At 45.6% G+C, this 17,966-nt stretch overlaps 1 protein-coding gene across 1 annotated transcript in view; it reads left to right on the forward strand.

Moving 5' to 3' along the window:
• Window positions 1–3,642, forward strand: part of LOC124024486 (filamin-B) — a 115,942-nt gene extending 112,300 nt beyond the window's left edge. Inside the window, 3 exon segments of the mRNA XM_046338393.1 lie at window positions 909–1,127; window positions 1,769–1,972; window positions 2,472–3,642. Of these exon segments, the coding sequence (XP_046194349.1) occupies window positions 909–1,127; window positions 1,769–1,972; window positions 2,472–2,659 (611 nt within the window). The 3' untranslated portion in view covers window positions 2,660–3,642.
• The last annotated feature ends 14,324 nt before the right edge of the window (window positions 3,643–17,966 follow it).

The following is a 17,966-nucleotide window of genomic DNA, read 5'->3' on the forward strand; positions in this document are numbered from 1 at the left end:
ATCCTGCTGTGTGATTGGCTGTTAGATCCTGCTGTGTGATTGGCTGTTAGATCCTGCTGTGTGATTGGCTTTAGATCCTGCTGTGTGATTGGCTGTTAGATCCTGCTGTGTGATTGGCTGTTAGATCCTGCTGTGTGACTGGCTGTTAAATCCTGCTGTGTGATTGGCTGTTAGATCCTGCTGTGTGATTGGCTGTTAAATCCTGCTGTGTGACTGGCTGTTAGATCCTGCTGTGTGAAACTGGCTGTTAGATCCCTGTGTGATTGGCTGTTAGAACCTCCTGCTGTGTGATTGGCTGTTAGATCCTGCTGTGTGACTGGCTGTTAGATCCTGAAAATACCTGAAGAACTTTAATTGTAACGTCCCTTTAAATCCCTTGAACCTCAAACCCCCTCTGCTCCACCCCTGTCCAAAACCTACCTCAAACCCCCTCTGCTCCACCCCTGTCCAAAACCTACCTCAACCCCCTCTGCTCCACCCCTGTCCAAAACCTACCTCAAACCCCCTCTGCTCCACCCCTGTCCAAAACCTACCTCAAACCCCCTCTGCTCCACCCCTGTCCAAAACCTACCTCAAACCCCCTCTGCTCCACCCCTGTCCAAAACCTACCTCAAACCCCCTCTGCTCCACCCCTGTCCAAAACCTACCTCAAACCCCCTCTGCTCCACCCCTGTCCAAAACCTACCTCAAACCCCCTCTGCTCCACCCCTGTCCAAAACCTACCTCAAACCCCCTCTGCTCCACCCCTGTCCAAAACCTACCTCAAACCCCCTCTGCTCCACCCCTGTCCAAAACCTACCTCAAACCCCCTCTGCTCCACCCCTGTCCAAAACCTACCTCAAACCCCCTCTGCTCCACCCCTGTCCAAAACCTACCTCAAACCCCCTCTTCCTCTGTCTTGTCTCTAGGCCAGCAGTCAGAGTTCATCATCAACAACACCAAGGCGGGCCCCGGGGCCCTGGCGGTGACGATTGAGGGCCCCTCCAAGGTCAAGATGGACTGCCAGGAGTGTTCAGAGGGATACAAGGTCCAGTACACTCCCATGGCCCCTGGGAACTACCTGGTTTCTATCAAATACGGAGGACCCAACCACATCACTGGCAGCCCCTTCAAGGCCAAAGTCACAGGTAGGTCTGCAGTAGAACCCTATTCCCTATGGAGTGCGCTACTTTTATACCAGGGTCCTATGACACCCTATTCCCTATGGAGTGTGCTACTTTAGGCCAGGGCCCTATGGCACAATATTCCCTATGGAGTGTGCTACTTTTATACCAGGGCCCTATGACACCATATTCCCTATGCAGTGCGCTACTTTAGGCCAGGGCCCTATGGCACCATATTCCCTATGGAGTGTGCTACTTTTATACCAGGGCCCTATGACACCATATTCCCTATGGAGTGCGCTACTTTAGGCCAGGGCCCTATGGCACCATATTCCCTATGGAGTGTGCTACTTTAGGCCAGGGCCCTATGGCACCATATTCCCTATGGAGTGTGCTACTTTAGGCCAGGGCCCTATGGCACCATATTCCCTATGGAGTGTGCTACTTTAGGCCAGGGCCCTATGGCACCATATTCCCTATGGAGTGTGCTACTTTAGGCCAGGGCCCTATGGCACCATATTCCCTATGGAGTGTGCTACTTTAGGCCAGGGCCCTATGGCACCATATTCCCTATGGAGTGTGCTACTTTTATACCAGGGCCATATGGAATAGGGTGCCTTTTCAGACCGGGTTATTGATTTGAATCCATCTCTTCCCCCTCTCAGGTCAGCGCCTGGTGAATGTGAGTAACGCCAGTGAGACGTCCTCCCTGATGGTGGAGTCAGTAACCAAATCATTGAGTACCAACTCCCACAGCGCCCTGCCTCGTTCTGCCTCCGACGCCAGTAAGGTGGCCACCCGTGGCCCAGGCCTCAGCAAGGCCTACATGGGTCAGAGAGCCAGCTTCTCCGTCGACTGCAGCAAGGCTGGTAAGGAGACATTTTATTACTTAGAGACTTTGGGTCCTTGAAGTTATCATTAATTAATCCTATTATAATTGTCATTAGAATTGTTAATTATCATTTATAATTCCAGTATCATTATTTTATCATTATTATTATTACAATGTTTTATTTCTATTATCATTTCTTCTTATTCCTATTATTATTATTACTATTACTATTACTATTACTATTACTACTCCTATTATTGTTAGTTATTAGTAGTAGTTAACATTAGTTTACCTGGAGCAAAGCTCAACCTGACAGAAACAAGATGGCAGACTTGTTTGGCTACTAGGTTTATGTTAGAATGTGGTTACTGTACTGGTTCTCTGTTAAATCACATATGACAATATTACGATCTGTAATGCTATGTGGTAGAGCATTCCAATGTTGCTTTGTACATCGCTTCCGGGTAACGTATGCGTTGGCTCCATCAAATCCATCCGTTCATCAATAAATAAATCCTGTTTCCTGTGTCTTGTAGGTAAGAACATGTTGCTGGTTGGCGTCCACGGTCCCCACATCCCCTGTGAGGAGGTATCAGTGAAACACATGGGGAACATGCAGTACAACGTCTCCTATATCCTCAAGGAGAAGGGCGACTACATCCTGGTTGTCAAGTGGGGCGAGGATCACGTCCCCGGCTCCCCCTTCCATGTCACTGTCCCCTAGAGACCTGGGGGAAATGGCACCCTATTCCCTCTGTAGTGCACTACGTTGACCAGTACTGCATGAGGAATAGTGTACACTTTACTGTCCTCTTCACCTCTATCCCATCTGTCTACCAGATGGTCCTATTCACCTCTATGCCATCTGTCTACCAGACGGTCCTCTTCACCTCTATGCCATCTGTCTACCAGACTGTCCTCTATCCCATCTGTCTACCAGACTGCCATGGAGGGGAGGAGCCAGATATTTGTTTAAACAAAAAAAAACTTAATACACCCTATAGTTATTATTATGAATGGAACAATTTGCACTCAACAATAATATAGTTTAAAGTAAATGAATGACATTGTTATCAACTAAATATGTCAAAACAAGTTAGCCGAGCCCAAATGATTAAGTCAAGACTTTTTGTTTACTACTGATGGTTGTGGTCATTGTACAGCAACACTATAGATATTATCCCATGTTTTCCTCCTAAACACCTGTGATTCAGCCATGCTGAATGCTGCACAAGATCACTACTCAACCAATCCCTAATTGTTCTGTTTCTACAAACTACTGTTTTTTTTGTGTGTGTGTGTGGACTGGACTGAGGTCTGCGACTGTCTTCATGTATGGTGGGTTAAAAATTGCGCTCTGCAAAAGCTGGAATGTTCTGGGGTTTTGTACAGTCTTATGCAGACCCATTCTTTATTTAGCTGTTGACCCGAAGTCTTACGTATTAATAACTATGTCATGTAGGTCGATGGGAGAAGAGATGCAACTGAGCTAAAATGGTAGTCTACTCTCTTAACGTTGGACTTTGTCGTAATCCGAATTGGTTTCTGTTCAGCTTTTGAATTAGCGTTTTGACCTTAATCTGTACGTCAACTCTTCTCTTACCCCCCAAAAAAAAACAATCCGTCTCGAGGACTTTGCCAATCCCTGTCCTTATAACCTGTATCTTCAACAATAACTTCTGAGAATAAATATGTATTTGTACTTTCTGATGCCTGTCGTATGTTTGTTTCATAAGTGCTTGTTTTGGGATGAAAGTTAAAATGACAAAAAAGCTGTTTGTTTTTTGTTTTCTCACAGTATTGGGTGAGAATACATGCCCAGGAATTATGTACATTTGATCATTAAAATAAGATGGCTTACTGACACATCTCCTATTAGAGAGACTAGAACTTCCAGAGTATTCTGAACATTGACAAGATGGTAATGAGTATTAAGATGGACTGTATAAGAAGCTGTTCTACATCACCATGTTATCATACAGTGCCTTCGGGGAGTGTTCACATCCAGTCACTTTCTCCAGTTTGTTGCAGCCTGAATTTTTACAAAAATTGATAATCACAATGTTTTTTCTACAAAAATTTAATACAATGTTCAAACCTGAAATGTGTTGATTTGAGTATTCAACCTCTCTGTTATAACAAGCCGAAATAAGTTGAGGTGTAAAAATGTGCTTTACAAGTAGCATGGATTCAATTGCTGACATTTAATCCTGGTAAAAAGTCCCTGTCTTAGGTCAGTTAGGTTCAACACTTTATTTTAAGAATATGAAAAGTCAATTATTTATTTCATCACATTCCCAGAGGGTCAGGAGTTCACACACTCGATTAGTATTTGGTAGCATTGCCTTGAAGTTTAACTTGGGTCAAATGTTTTGGGTAGCCTTCCACTATTTCTTTCATCACATTCTCAGAGGGTCAGAAGTTTGAGTTCTAATCCCCAGGAGCCCGACGGTAGACTGGGTTCAAATCCCCAGGAGCCCGAACGGTAGACTGGGTTCTAATCCCCAGGAGCCCGACGGTAGACTGGGTTCTAATCCCCAGGAGCCCGGACGGTAGACTGGGTTCTAATCCCCAGGAGCCCGGACGGTAGACTGGGTTCTAATCCCCAGGAGCCCGAACGGTAGACTGGGTTCTAATCCCCAGGAGCCCGAACGGTAGACTGGGTTCTAATCCCCAGGAGCCCGGACGGTAGACTGGGTTCTAATCCCCAGGAGCCCGGACGGTAGACTGGGTTCTAATCCCCAGGAGCCCGAACGGTAGACTGGGTTCTAATCCCCAGGAGCCCGAACGGTAGACTGGGTTCAAATCCCCAGGAGCCCGACGGTAGACTGGGTTCAAATCCCCAGGAGCCCGAACGGTAGACTGGGTTCAAATCCCCAGGAGCCCGGACGGTAGACTGGGTTCTAATCCCCAGGAGCCCGAACGGTAGACTGGGTTCTAATCCCCAGGAGCCCGAACGGTAGACTGGGTTCTAATCCCCAGGAGCCCGAACGGTAGACTGGGTTCTAATCCCCAGGAGCCCGAACGGTAGACTGGGTTCTAATCCCCAGGAGCCCGAACGGTAGACTGGGCCAAAATGGTGTAGTGGAAGGCCGGCCTTACTGGTAGTTAGGATAGTACAATACACAACAAGCGGTTTACATATGGCTGTGCATCAGCAGTTTCCTCATGTCAGATAACATTTTATAGATTGGTAGTTAGTCTAGTTTGTCTAGCCAGTTATCTAAACTTGTAATTATGGCTGAATTACCTACCGGGGGGCACGTGCCTTGGGGACCTAAACCTCCAGGGGGCCCCTGTTAATTTGGTTGGTCACCTGGACCACCCTAGAACCTTCCCCACCACCCCTCCCTCTGACCACAGCATACCCCCAGTTAACTTAACCCCTGACCATGAAGCCCTGGTCAAAAGTAGTGAACCATTTGGGACACTGAAACATTCAATTGAAGAGCATAATCTGCAGAGTCAAGAGAACCAGATTTCAGTCACCTGAACAGTGCTCCCTATACACTGTTACAAAATATGGAACCTTTGTGTCCTTGTTCCTAGGTCATCAACAGTGAGGCCCCCCCTTTACTCAATCGCCATTCTAATGATATTATCGTGGGTATATCCCGAAGGGCACCCTATTCCTTATATAGTGCACAACTTTTAGACCAGGGCCCATAGAGTGCACCATCCAGGGTAGAATAGTTTGCTAGCTTCCCTGTATTTCAGATTAGAATACTTTGGGAACTGATTCAAGCTTCCTGGATGAGATGATATGAAAAACGGAATTTAGGAACATTTTGTTTTTGTTTTTATGAAATTAAATGAATTGCATTTTTCTTTGAACCCTTCTGGTAAGGAAACTATTTCTGTAGTTCATTGTCTCTGGGCAGATCACTACTCTTATAGACCGACGTAGTAGTACATTGTCTCTGGGCAGATCACAACTCTTATAGACCGACGTAGTAGTTCATTGTCTCTGGGCAGATCACTACTCTTATAGACCGACGTAGTAGTACATTGTCTCTGGGCAGATCACTACTCTTATCGACAGACGTAGGCATCCACCGGTTTCTAGTGCTGAGCGATAAGTGCTGTTTTTGAGGTTTACATTTTTTGGGAAAACATGAAATGCTCTCTGCATTATGTGGGTTGACTGCTGCTGTAACAATACTGAATAAAACAATATATACAAGTCCCAGGATGGTAGTGACTGTCCATCACATATTCACATTACTTTAATACAATATTTAAGTCGTGTGCATTACATTTGTTTTATTTAATTCCATGTCATCTAATTTATATCTTAGTAGTAGTTCAAACTATTAAAAGATATAATGACTGAATACTAACTCCCTCTAGATCTTCTGTCTCATGTAGCAGGCCTAAAATTAACACAGATTGGAAAAGTAGCCACGCAATGGATTATGGCCATTGTAGTTAATTATGACGTTTTCTGTGTTAAAACTATGTAGGACATATTATGGGACAGTAATGATGACAAAACCCTGTGAGTTTGTATTTTGAGTTTCGTGGTCGCAACATTGAGATTCAAAAGTTGCAAGTAAAGACGTGCAAATAAATTTTGCGAACTTGTTGCATGATGTGTAAAACATTGAGCGAAGGTCGTAAACTTGTAACTTGACATTTGAATACCTTCAATGAGATTTGCGTAATTTATCTTCAGAATTATTACCAGTCCAATTTACGAGTGAGTATTCTGCCTGTGAATCAAAAAAATACACTAGCAGATTGTTCATCTGCGCTCGGAGTTCAGTCACTGTTGTCACGTTGCCAAGAGACTTTGTAAATTTGTAGAAAGATTCTTTGAGCAGTTTGGGGGCAGGAACTCTTACTCCTGATCAATCAACCAAAAGCCCAGTTTCTCAGATCCACATTAAGCCGACAGTATTCCTGGATTTATTTTATTTGCAATGGAGACTCTTGTAAAATATCAATGCACAGTATGCTCCCTCAGTGAGAAAACAGTTCTCTAGTACTACAGTTCTCCCTCACAGTGAGAAACAGTACCTCTATAACTACATTTCTCCCTCAGTGAGTAAACAGTACTCTATAACTACAGTTCTCACTCACAGTGAGAACTACCTCTATAACTACATTTATCCCTCAGTGAGTAAACAGTACTCTCTCTATAACTACATTTATCCCTCAGTGAGTAAACAGTACTCTCTCTATAACTACAGTTCTCGCTCACAGTGAGTAAACAGTACTCTCTCTATAACTACAGTTCTCCCTCACAGTGAGTAAACAGTACTCTCTCTATAGCTACAGTTCTCCCTCACAGTGAGTAAACAGTACTCTCTCTATAGCTACAGTTCTCCCTCACAGTGAGTAAACAGTACTCTCTCTATAGCTACAGTTCTCCCTCACAGTGAGTAAACAGTACTCTCTCTATAGCTACAGTTCTCCCTCACAGTGAGTAAACAGTACTCTCTCTATAACTACAGTTCTCCCTCACAGTGAGTAAACAGTACTCTCTCTATAACTACAGTTCTCCCTCACAGTGAGTAAACAGTACTCTCTCTATAACTACAGTTCTCCCTCACAGTGAGTAAACAGTACTCTCTCTATAACTACAGTTCTCCCTCACAGTGAGTAAACAGTACTCTCTCTATAGCTACAGTTCTCCCTCACAGTGAGTAAACAGTACTCTCTCTATAGCTACAGTTCTCCCTCACAGTGAGTAAACAGTACTCTCTCTATAGCTACAGTTCTCCCTCACAGTGAGTAAACAGTACTCTCTCTATAACTACAGTTCTCCCTCACAGTGAGTAAACAGTACTCTCTCTATAACTACAGTTCTCCCTCACAGTGAGTAAACAGTACTCTCTCTATAACTACAGTTCTCCCTCACAGTGAGTAAAACAGTACTCTCTCTATAACTACAGTTATCCCTCACAGTGAGTAAACAGTACTCTGTCTATAGCTACAGTTCTCCCTCACAGTGAGTAAACAGTACTCTCTCTATAACTACAGTTCTCCCTCACAGTGAGTACATTTACATTACATTTAAGTCATTTAGCAGACGCTCTTATCCAGAGCGACTTACTCTCTCTATAACTACAGTTCTCCCTCACAGTGAGTAAACAGTACTCTATAGTACTCTATGACTACAGTACTCTATGACTACAGTACTCTATGACTACAGTACTCTATAGTACTCTATGACTACAGTACTCTATAGTACTCTATGACTACAGTACTCTATAGTACTCTATGACTACAGTACTCTATAGTACTCTATGACTACAGTACTCTATAGTACTCTATGACTACAGTGCTCTATAGTACTCTATGACTATAGTACTATAGTACTCTATGACTACAGTACTCTATAGTACTCTATGACTACAGTACTCTATAGTACTCTATGACTACAGTACTCTATAGTACTCTATGACTACAGTACTCTATAGTACTCTATGACTACAGTTCTCCCTCACAGTGAGTAAACAGTACTCTATGACTACAGTACTCTATAGTACTCTATGACTACAGTACTATAGTACTCTGACTACAGTACTCTATAGTACTCTATGACTACAGTACTCTATAGTACTCTATGACTACAGTACTATAGTACTCTATGACTATAGTACTCTATGACTACAGTACTCTATAGTACTCTATGACTACAGTACTCTATAGTACTCTATGACTACAGTACTCTATAGTACTCTGACTACAGTACTCTATAGTACTCTATGACTACAGTACTCTATAGTACTCTATGACTACAGTACTCTATAGTACTCTATGACTACAGTTCTCCCTCACAGTGAGTAAACAGTACTCTATAGTACTCTATGACTACAGTACTCTATAGTACTCTATGACTACAGTACTATAGTACTCTATGACTACAGTACTCTATAGTACTCTATGACTACAGTACTCTATAGTACTCTATGACTACAGTACTATAGTACTCTATGACTACAGTACTCTATAGTACTCTATGACTACAGTACTCTATAGTACTCTATGACTACAGTACTATAGTACTCTATGACTACAGTACTATAGTACTCTATGACTACAGTACTATAGTACTCTATGACTACAGTACTCTATAGTACTCCATGACTACAGTACTCTATAGTACCATCCTCTTGACAAGAAGCAGAACTGCTCTGTCGCTTGCTGTGTTCGCGTTCCGTCCTGTTCTGCAGTTCTGTCAGATGGGGGCGCTGTGAGTTTGGCTAACTGGTGAAACATCCTCAACTCTCTCTTCACACTCTCACACAGATGCACCTGCCTGGAACATATTGGTCTCGAGAGAGAGAGAGACCAGTAATAACAATCTGACCATACTAAGAGAGGAGCTGCAGGAGAGACAGAGGACAGGCTGCAGGAGCAGCTAGATCACCACTCTATGACCTGCCCTGCGACCCAATGTACACCTGGCCCACCGTCCCACCCTCAATCTGGACTGTGCCCTGCGACCCAATGTACACCTGGCCCACCATCCCACCCTCGATCTGGACTGTCTCTATGACCATGTTCACCTGTACAGGGAGACAGTTCCCACCACCCCACCCTCGATCTGGACTGTCTCTATGACCATGTTTACCTGTACAGGGAGACAGTCCCCGCCACCCCACCCTCGATCTGGACTGTCTCTATGACCATGTTCACCTGTACAGGGAGACGGTCCCCACCACCCCACCCTCGATCTGGACTGTCTCTATGACCATGTTCACCTGTACAGGGAGACGGTCCCCACCACCCCACCCTCGATCTGGACTGTCTCTATGACCATGTTCACCTGTACAGGGAGACGGTCCCCACCACCCCACCTTCCATCTGGACTGTCTCTATGACCATGTTCACCTGTACAGGGAGACGGTCCCCACCACCCCACCCTCGATCTGGACTGTCTCTATGACCATGTTCACCTGTACAGGGAGACGGTCCCCACCACCCCACCCTCGATCTGGACTGTCTCTATGACCATGTTCACCTGTACAGGGAGACGGTCCCCACCACCCCACCTTCCATCTGGACTGTCTCTATGACCATGTTCACCTGTACAGGGAGACAGTCTCCATCCTTGCCAACACTCAAGGACGTCGATTTAAACCGCAGCCCGACCTCTCCACCCAGGAACAGCGGAGCAATCTCCACCCCTCCGAGATCACCGAGACAACACCCACGACCAGCACCCTGGACCCCCCAGCCACGACCAGGGCACCACCAACCTCAATGCCCACCACAGCCAGCGCAGCACAGACCACCCCAGCCCAGCTTCAGGGCTACCCAGATGAGGCTTCACACCCCCCTGCGCCCCACCGCAGACCCACACTTGGAGGAGCCACAGCCCAGCAGGCAGAGCTACTCACAGGCTGTGAGAGGAGCAACTGGCCCCGACTCCACCAATGAAATGAGTGACACTAAACAAATGCTGAGTCATCTCGCTCATCATCACTCAATACCTAGGTCTACCTCCACTGTATTCACATCCTACCATACCTTTGTCTGTACATTATACCTTGAAGCTATTTTATCGCCCCCAGAAACCTCCTTTTACTCTCTGTCCCAGACGTTCTAGATGACCAATTCTTATAGCTTTTAGCCGCACCCTTATCCTACTCCTCCTCTGTTCCTCTGGCGATGTAGAGGTGAATCCAGGACCTGCAGTGCCTAGCTCCACTCCTATTCCCCAGGCGCTCTCTTTTGATGACCTCTGTAACCGTAATAGCCTTGGTTTCATGCATGTTAACATTAGAAGCCTCCTCCCTAAGTTTGTTTGATTCACTGCTTTAGCTCACTCTGCCAACCCGGATGTTCTAGCTGTGTCTGAATCCTGGCTTAGGAAGACCACCAAATATTCTGAAATCTTCATCCCTAACTACAACATTTTCAGACAAGATAGAACAGCCAAAGGGGGCGGTGTTGCAATCTACTGCAAAGATAGCCTGCAGAGTTCTGTCCTACTATCCAGGTCTGTACCCAAACAATTTGAACTGATTGCCCCCCATCTATCTTCAGAGTTTGTACTGTTAGGTGACCTAAACTGGAACATGCTTAACACCCCAGCCATCCTACAATCTGAGCTTGATGCCTCAATCTCACACAAATTATCAATGAACCTATCAGGTACCACCCTAAAGCCGTAAACACGGGCACCCTCATAGATATCATCCTAACCAACTTGCCCCCCAAATACACCTTGTTTTCAACCAAGATCTCAGCGATCACTGCCTCATTGCCTGCATCTGTAATGGGTCAGCGGTCAAACAACCTCCACTCATCACTGTCAAACGCTCCCTGAAACACTTCAGCGAGCAGGCCTTTTTAATCGACCTGGCCGGGGTATCCTGGAAGGATATTGACCTCTTCCCGTCAGTAGAGGATGCCTGGTTATTTTTTTAAATGCCTTCCTAACCATCTTAAATAAACATGCCCCATTCAAGAATTTTAGAACCAGGAACAGATATAGCCCTTGGTTCTCTCCAGACCTGTGGCGTTCTGCATTAGCATCGAACAGCCCCCGTGATATGCAACATTTCAGGGAAGCTAGAAACCATTATACACAGGCAGTTAGAAAAGCCAAGGCTAGCTTTTTCAAGCAGAGATTTGCTTCCTGCAACACAAACTCAAAAATGTTCTGGGACACTGTAAAGTCCATGGAGAATAAGAACACCTTATCCCAGATGCCCACTGCACTGAAGATAGGAAACACTGTCACTATAATCCACTATAATTGAGAATTTCAATAAGCATTTTCTACGGCTGGCCATGCTTTCCACCTGGCTACACCTGGCAACCCCTACCCCGGTCAACAGCACTGCACCCCCCACAGCAACACCAAAGCCTTCCCTATTTCTCCTTCTCCCAAATCCAGTCATCTGATGTTCTGAAAATCTGGACCCCTACAAATCAGCCAGGCTAGACAATCTGGACCCTTTCTTTCTAAAATTATCCGCTGAAATTGTTGCCACCCCTATTACTAGCCCGTTCAACCTCTCTTTCGTATCATCTGAGATTCCCAAAGATTGGAAAGTAGCTGCGGTCATCCCCCTCTTCACAGGGGGGGGACACTCTTGACCCAAACTGCTACAGACCTATATCTATCCTACCCTGCCTTTCCAAGGTCTTCGAAAGCCAAGTTAACAAACAGATTACTGACCATTTCGAATCCCACCATATCTTCTCCGCTATGCAATCTGGTTTCAGAGCTGGTCATGGGTGCACCTCAGCCACGCACAAGGTCCTAAACGATATCATAACCGCCATCGATAAGAAACAATACTGTGCAGCCGTATTCATTGACCTGGCCAAGGCTTTCGACTCTGTCAATCACCACATCCTCATTGGCAGACTCAATAGCCTTGGTTTCTCAAATGATTGCCTCGCCTGGTTCACCAACTACTTCTCTGATAGAGTTCAGTGTGTCAAATCGGAGGTCCTGTTGTCCGGGCCTCTGGCAGTCTCTATGGGGGTGCTACAGGGTTCAATTCTTGGACCGACTCTTTTCTCTGTATACATCAATGAGGTCGCTCTTGCTGCTGGTGAGTCTCTGATCCACCTCTACGCAGACGACACCATTCTGTATACTTCTGGTCCCTCCTTGGACACTGTGTTAACAACCCTCTAGGCGAGCTTCAATGACATACAACTCTCCTTCCGTGGCCTCCAATTGCTCTTAAATACAAGTAAAACTAAATGCATGCTCTTCAACCGATTGCTGACCACACCTGACCACCCGTCCAACATCACTACTCTGGACGGTTCTGACTTAGAATATGTGGACAACTACAAATATCTAGGTGTCTGGTTAGACTGTAAACTCTCCTTCCAGACTCACATCAAACATCTCCAATCCAAAGTTAAATCTAGAATTGGCTTCCTATTTCGCAACAAAGCATCCTTCACTCATGCTGCCAAACATACCCTTGTAAAACTGACCATCCTAACAATCCTCGACTTCGGCGATGTCATTTACAAAATAGCCTCTAATACCCTACTCAACAAATTGGATGCAGTCTATCACAGTGCCATCCGTTTTGTCACCAAAGCCCCATATACTACCCACCACTGCGACCTGTATGCTCTCGTTGGCTGGCCCTCGCTTCATATTCATCGCCAAACCCGCTGGCTCCAGGTCATCTACAAGACCCTGCAAGGTAAAGTCCCCCCTTATCTCAGTTCGCTGGTCACCATAGCAGCACCCACCTATAGCATGCGCTCCAGCAGGTATAACTCTCTGGTCAACCCCAAAACCAATTCTTCCTTTGTCCACCTCTCCTTACAGTTCTCTGCTGCCAATGACTGGAACGAACAACAAAAATCTCTGAAACTGGAAACACTTATCTCCCTCACTAGCTTTAAGCACCAGCTGTCAGAGCAGCTCACAGATTACTGCACCTGTACATAGCCCATCTATAATTTAGCCCAAACAACTACCTCTTCCCCCTACTGTATTTATTTATTTATTTTGCTCCTTTGCACCCCATTATTTCTATCTCTACCTTACACATTCTTCCATTGCAAAACTACCATTCCAGTGTTTTACTTGCTATATTGTATTTACTTTGCCACCATGGCCTTTTTTCTGCCTTTACCTCCCTTCTCACCTCATTTGCTCACATTGTATATAGACTATTATTGTGACTGTATATTTGTTTATTCCATGTGTAACTCTGTGTTTGTGTCGAACTGCTTTGCTTTATCTTGGCCAGGTCGCAATTGTAAATGAGAACTTGTTCTCAACTTGCCTACCTGGTGAAATAAATCAAATGAAAACATGTGATTGGCCGAGGGTCATGGATGCTCACATGTGATAGGCCGAGGGTCATGGATGCTCACATGTGATAGGCCGAGGGTCATGGTAAGATGAGCACAAGAACTCCACCATCCTCACACTACATCCACCCAAATGGCATGACATAAATGCTATCTTAAATGATAAACAAATCACATTTGCTTAATAAGAGTTTACGTTACTTTGAAAAATCCTATTTTAATAGTATTTCTTGGATTGTTTGTCTCAGGTAAAGAAAAAAAAGTCATGAAATCTTTTTACCTTGCATGTTGGAATGTACAAGGATTGAAGTCCTCTGCTTTTGGGCTAAAGAGCAGAATCCCAGACTTCCTGAAAGACATTAATGATGTTGATGTTGTAGTACTACAGGAAACATGGTGCAGAGGTGATGTTTCCACTGGCTGTCCACTAGGTTATAGGAAGATTAAATCATACCAACCACTAAATGAAAAGGAATCAAACAGGGCAGAGACTCGGGACAGGGCAGAGACTCGGGACAGGGCAGAGACTCGGGACAGGGCAGAGACTCGGGACAGGGCAGAGACTCGGGACAGGGCAGAGACTCGGGACAGGGCAGAGACTCGGGACAGGGCAGAGACTCGGGACAGGGCAGAGACTCAGGGGAATGCTAATATGGTATAAATCTGAACTAACTCATTCAATCAAATTGATCAAAACAGGATCATTCTTTATCTGGTTAAAAATCAAAGAGGCTATCTTTACAGATAAAAACATCTTCCTCTGTGCCTCATACATTCCCCCCTCAGAGTCACCCTCCTTCAATGAAGAGAGTTCCTCCATTCCCTCCTCATACATTCCCCCTCAGTCACCCTCCTTCAATGAAGAGAGTTCCTCCATTCCCTCCTCATACATTCCCCCCTCAGAGTCACCCTACTTCAATGAAGAGAGTTTCTCCATTTCCTCCTCATACATTCCCCCCTCAGTCACCCTCCTTCAATGAAGAGAGTTTCTCCATTTCCTCCTCATACATTCCCCCCTCAGAGTCACCCTCCTTCAATGAAGAGAGTTTCTCCATTTCCTCCTCATACATTCCCCCCTCAGTCACCCTACTTCAATGAAGAGAGTTTCTCCATTTCCTCCTCATACATTCCCCCTCAGTCACCCTACTTCAATGAAGAGAGTTTCTCCATTTCCTCCTCATACATTCCCCCCTCAGAGTCCCCCTACTTCAATGAAGAGAGTTTCTCCATTCTAGAGGGGGAAATTAGTCACTTTCAGGCCCAAGGAAACATACTGGTCTGTGGAGACCAAACACCATTAACAGTCATGAAGATAAACACCTACCAGGAAGCAACAACCTTTCCCTCCCCACAAACAGACAGGAAGCAACTACCTTTCCCTCCCCACAGACAGACAGGAAGCAACAACCTTTCCCTCCCCTCATACAGACAGGAAGCAACAACCTTTCCCTCCCCACATACAGACAGGAAGCAACAACCTTTCCCTCCCCACATACAGACAGGAAGCAACAACCTTTCCCTCCCCACATACAGACAGGAAGCAACAACCTTTCCCTCCCCTCATACAGACAGGAAGCAACAACCTTTCCCTCCCCTCATACAGACAGGAAGCAACAACCTTTCCCACATACAGACAGGAAGCAGCAACCTTTCCCTCCCCTCATACAGACAGGAAGCAACAACCTTTCCCTCCCCTCATACAGACAGGAAGAAACAACCCCCCCCCCACATACAGACAGGAAGCAACCACCTTTACCTCCCACATACAGACAGGAAGCAACAACCTTTCCCTCCCCACATACAGACAGGAAGCAACAACCTTTCCCTCCCCACGTACCCCCACAGAAACAAAAATGGGTCTGTACATAGTCAATGGTAGACTGAGAGGGGACTCTTTTGGTAGGTACACCTACAGCTCTGTGGAACACTGGGTCTGTACATAGTCAATGGTAGGCTGAACCACTCTTTTCCCCACAGACAGACAGGTCCACCTACCCCAGCTCTGTGAAACAAAAATGGGTCTGTACATAGTCAATGGTAGGCTGAGAGGGGACTCTTTTGGTAGGTACACCTACAGCTCTGTGGAACACTGGGTCTGTACATAGTCAATGGTAGGCTGAGAGGGGACTCTTTTGGTAGGTCCACCTACAGCTCTGTGGAACACTGGGTCTGTACATAGTCAATGGTAGGCTGAGAGGGGACTCTTTTGGTAGGTACACCTACAGCTCATCCCTTGGCAGCAGCACTGTAGACTACTTCCTCACCGACCTAAACCCAGAGTCTCTCATAGCCTTCACAGTCAGCCCACTAACACCTCTCTCAGAGCCTTCACAGTCAGCCCACTAACACCTTAGAGCCTTCACAGTCAGCCCAAACACCTTAGAGCCTTCAAGTCAGCCCACTAACACCTGGTCTCAGAGCCTTCACAGTCAGCCCACTAACACCTCTCTCAGAGCCTTCACAGTCAGCCCACTAACACCTGGTCTCAGAGCCTTCACAGTCAGCCCACTAACACCTCTCTCAGAGCCTTCACAGTCAGCCCACTAACACCTCTCTCAGATCCTTCACAGTCAGCCCACTAACACCTCTCTCAGAGCCTTCAAGTCAGCCCACTAACACCTCTGTCAGAGCCTTCTCAGTCAGCCCACTAACACCTCTCTCAGAGCCTTCACAGTCAGCCCACTAACACCTCTCTCAGATCCTTCACAGTCAGCCCACTAACACCTCTCTCAGAGCCTTCACAGTCAGCCCACTAACACCTCTCTCAGAGCCTTCACAGTCAGCCCACTAACACCTCTCTCAGAGCCTTCACAGTCAGCCCACTAACACCTCTCTCAGATCCTTCACAGTCAGCCCACTAACACCTTCTGTCAGAGCTTTCACAGTCAGCCCACCAACACCTTCTGTCAGAGCCTTCACAGTCAGCCCACTAACACCTCTCTCAGATCCTTCACAGTCAGCCCACTAACACCTCTCTCAGATCCTTCAGTCAGCCCACTAACACCTCTCTCAGAGCCTTCTGTCAGCCCACCTAACACCTCTCTCAGAGCCTTCACAGTCAGCCCACTAACACCTCTCTCAGAGCCTTCACAGTCAGCCCACTAACACCTCTCTCAGATCCTTCACAGTCAGCCCACTAACACCTCTCTCAGATCCTTCAGTCAGCCCACTAACACCTCTCTCAGAGCCTTCACAGTCAGCCCACTAACACCTCTCTCAGAGCCTTCACAGTCAGCCCACTAACACCTCTCTCAGAGCCTTCTGTCAGCCCACTATAACATCTCTCTCAGAGCCTTCACAGTCAGCCCACTATAACATCTCTCTCAGACCACAGTAAAATCACAGCGTTCTGAGGAGAGCAGAACCTGAAGCATCACGGCCCAATAAATGACATGGTACAAAACAGGCCTATAGATGGAGTGCAAACAGTACAGACATCTACCAAAGAGCAATTAGTAGCCAAAAATACAATCTCTCCTGGACAACTTTTTAGCCTTAACCTTTGGTTTGAAATATAAACTTTATATTTGACAAATTAGCCTCCTTGGCTAATCTAAAGAAGCATAAGCAAGAGCAAACCAGAAATAACAGAAAATGAAAAATGATTTGATAATGATTGCAAAAATCTAAGAAAGTTATTGAGAAATATATCTAATCAGAAACACAGAGAACCAGACAACAAAAATATAGGCCTTCAATATGGGGAAACACTGAAGCAATACAAACACACCCTAAGAACAAAGGAACAGAACATTAGAAATCAGCTGGATGGAATTGAGGAATCCATAGAATCAAACCACTTCTGGGAGAATTGGAATAACTTAGACAAACCTCATCATGAGGAATTGGCTATCAAAATGGGGATGTGTGGAGAAATCACGTTGAAAAACTCCACAGCAATATAACAACGAGTCCAGAACAAAAGCTATACAAGAAAAATGCTTGAATCAGCACTAAAAGACTATCAGAATCCTGTGGATTCCCCAGTTACAGAAGACTATCAGAATCCTGTGGATACCCCAGTTACAGAAGACTATCAGAATCCTGTGGATTCCCCAATTACAGAAGAAGACTATCAGAATCCTGTGGATACCCCAGTTACAGAAGAAGACTATCAGAATCCTGTGGATACCCCAGTTACAGAAGAAGACTATCAGAATCCTGTGGATACCCCAGTTACAGAAGAAGACTATCAGAATCCTGTGGATACCCCAATTACAGAAGAAGACTATCAGAATCCTGTGGATACCCCAATTACAGAAGAAGACTATCAG

Source organism: Oncorhynchus gorbuscha, linkage group LG03 (genome assembly GCF_021184085.1).
Source record: "Oncorhynchus gorbuscha isolate QuinsamMale2020 ecotype Even-year linkage group LG03, OgorEven_v1.0, whole genome shotgun sequence".
NCBI lineage: Eukaryota > Metazoa > Chordata > Actinopteri > Salmoniformes > Salmonidae > Oncorhynchus > Oncorhynchus gorbuscha.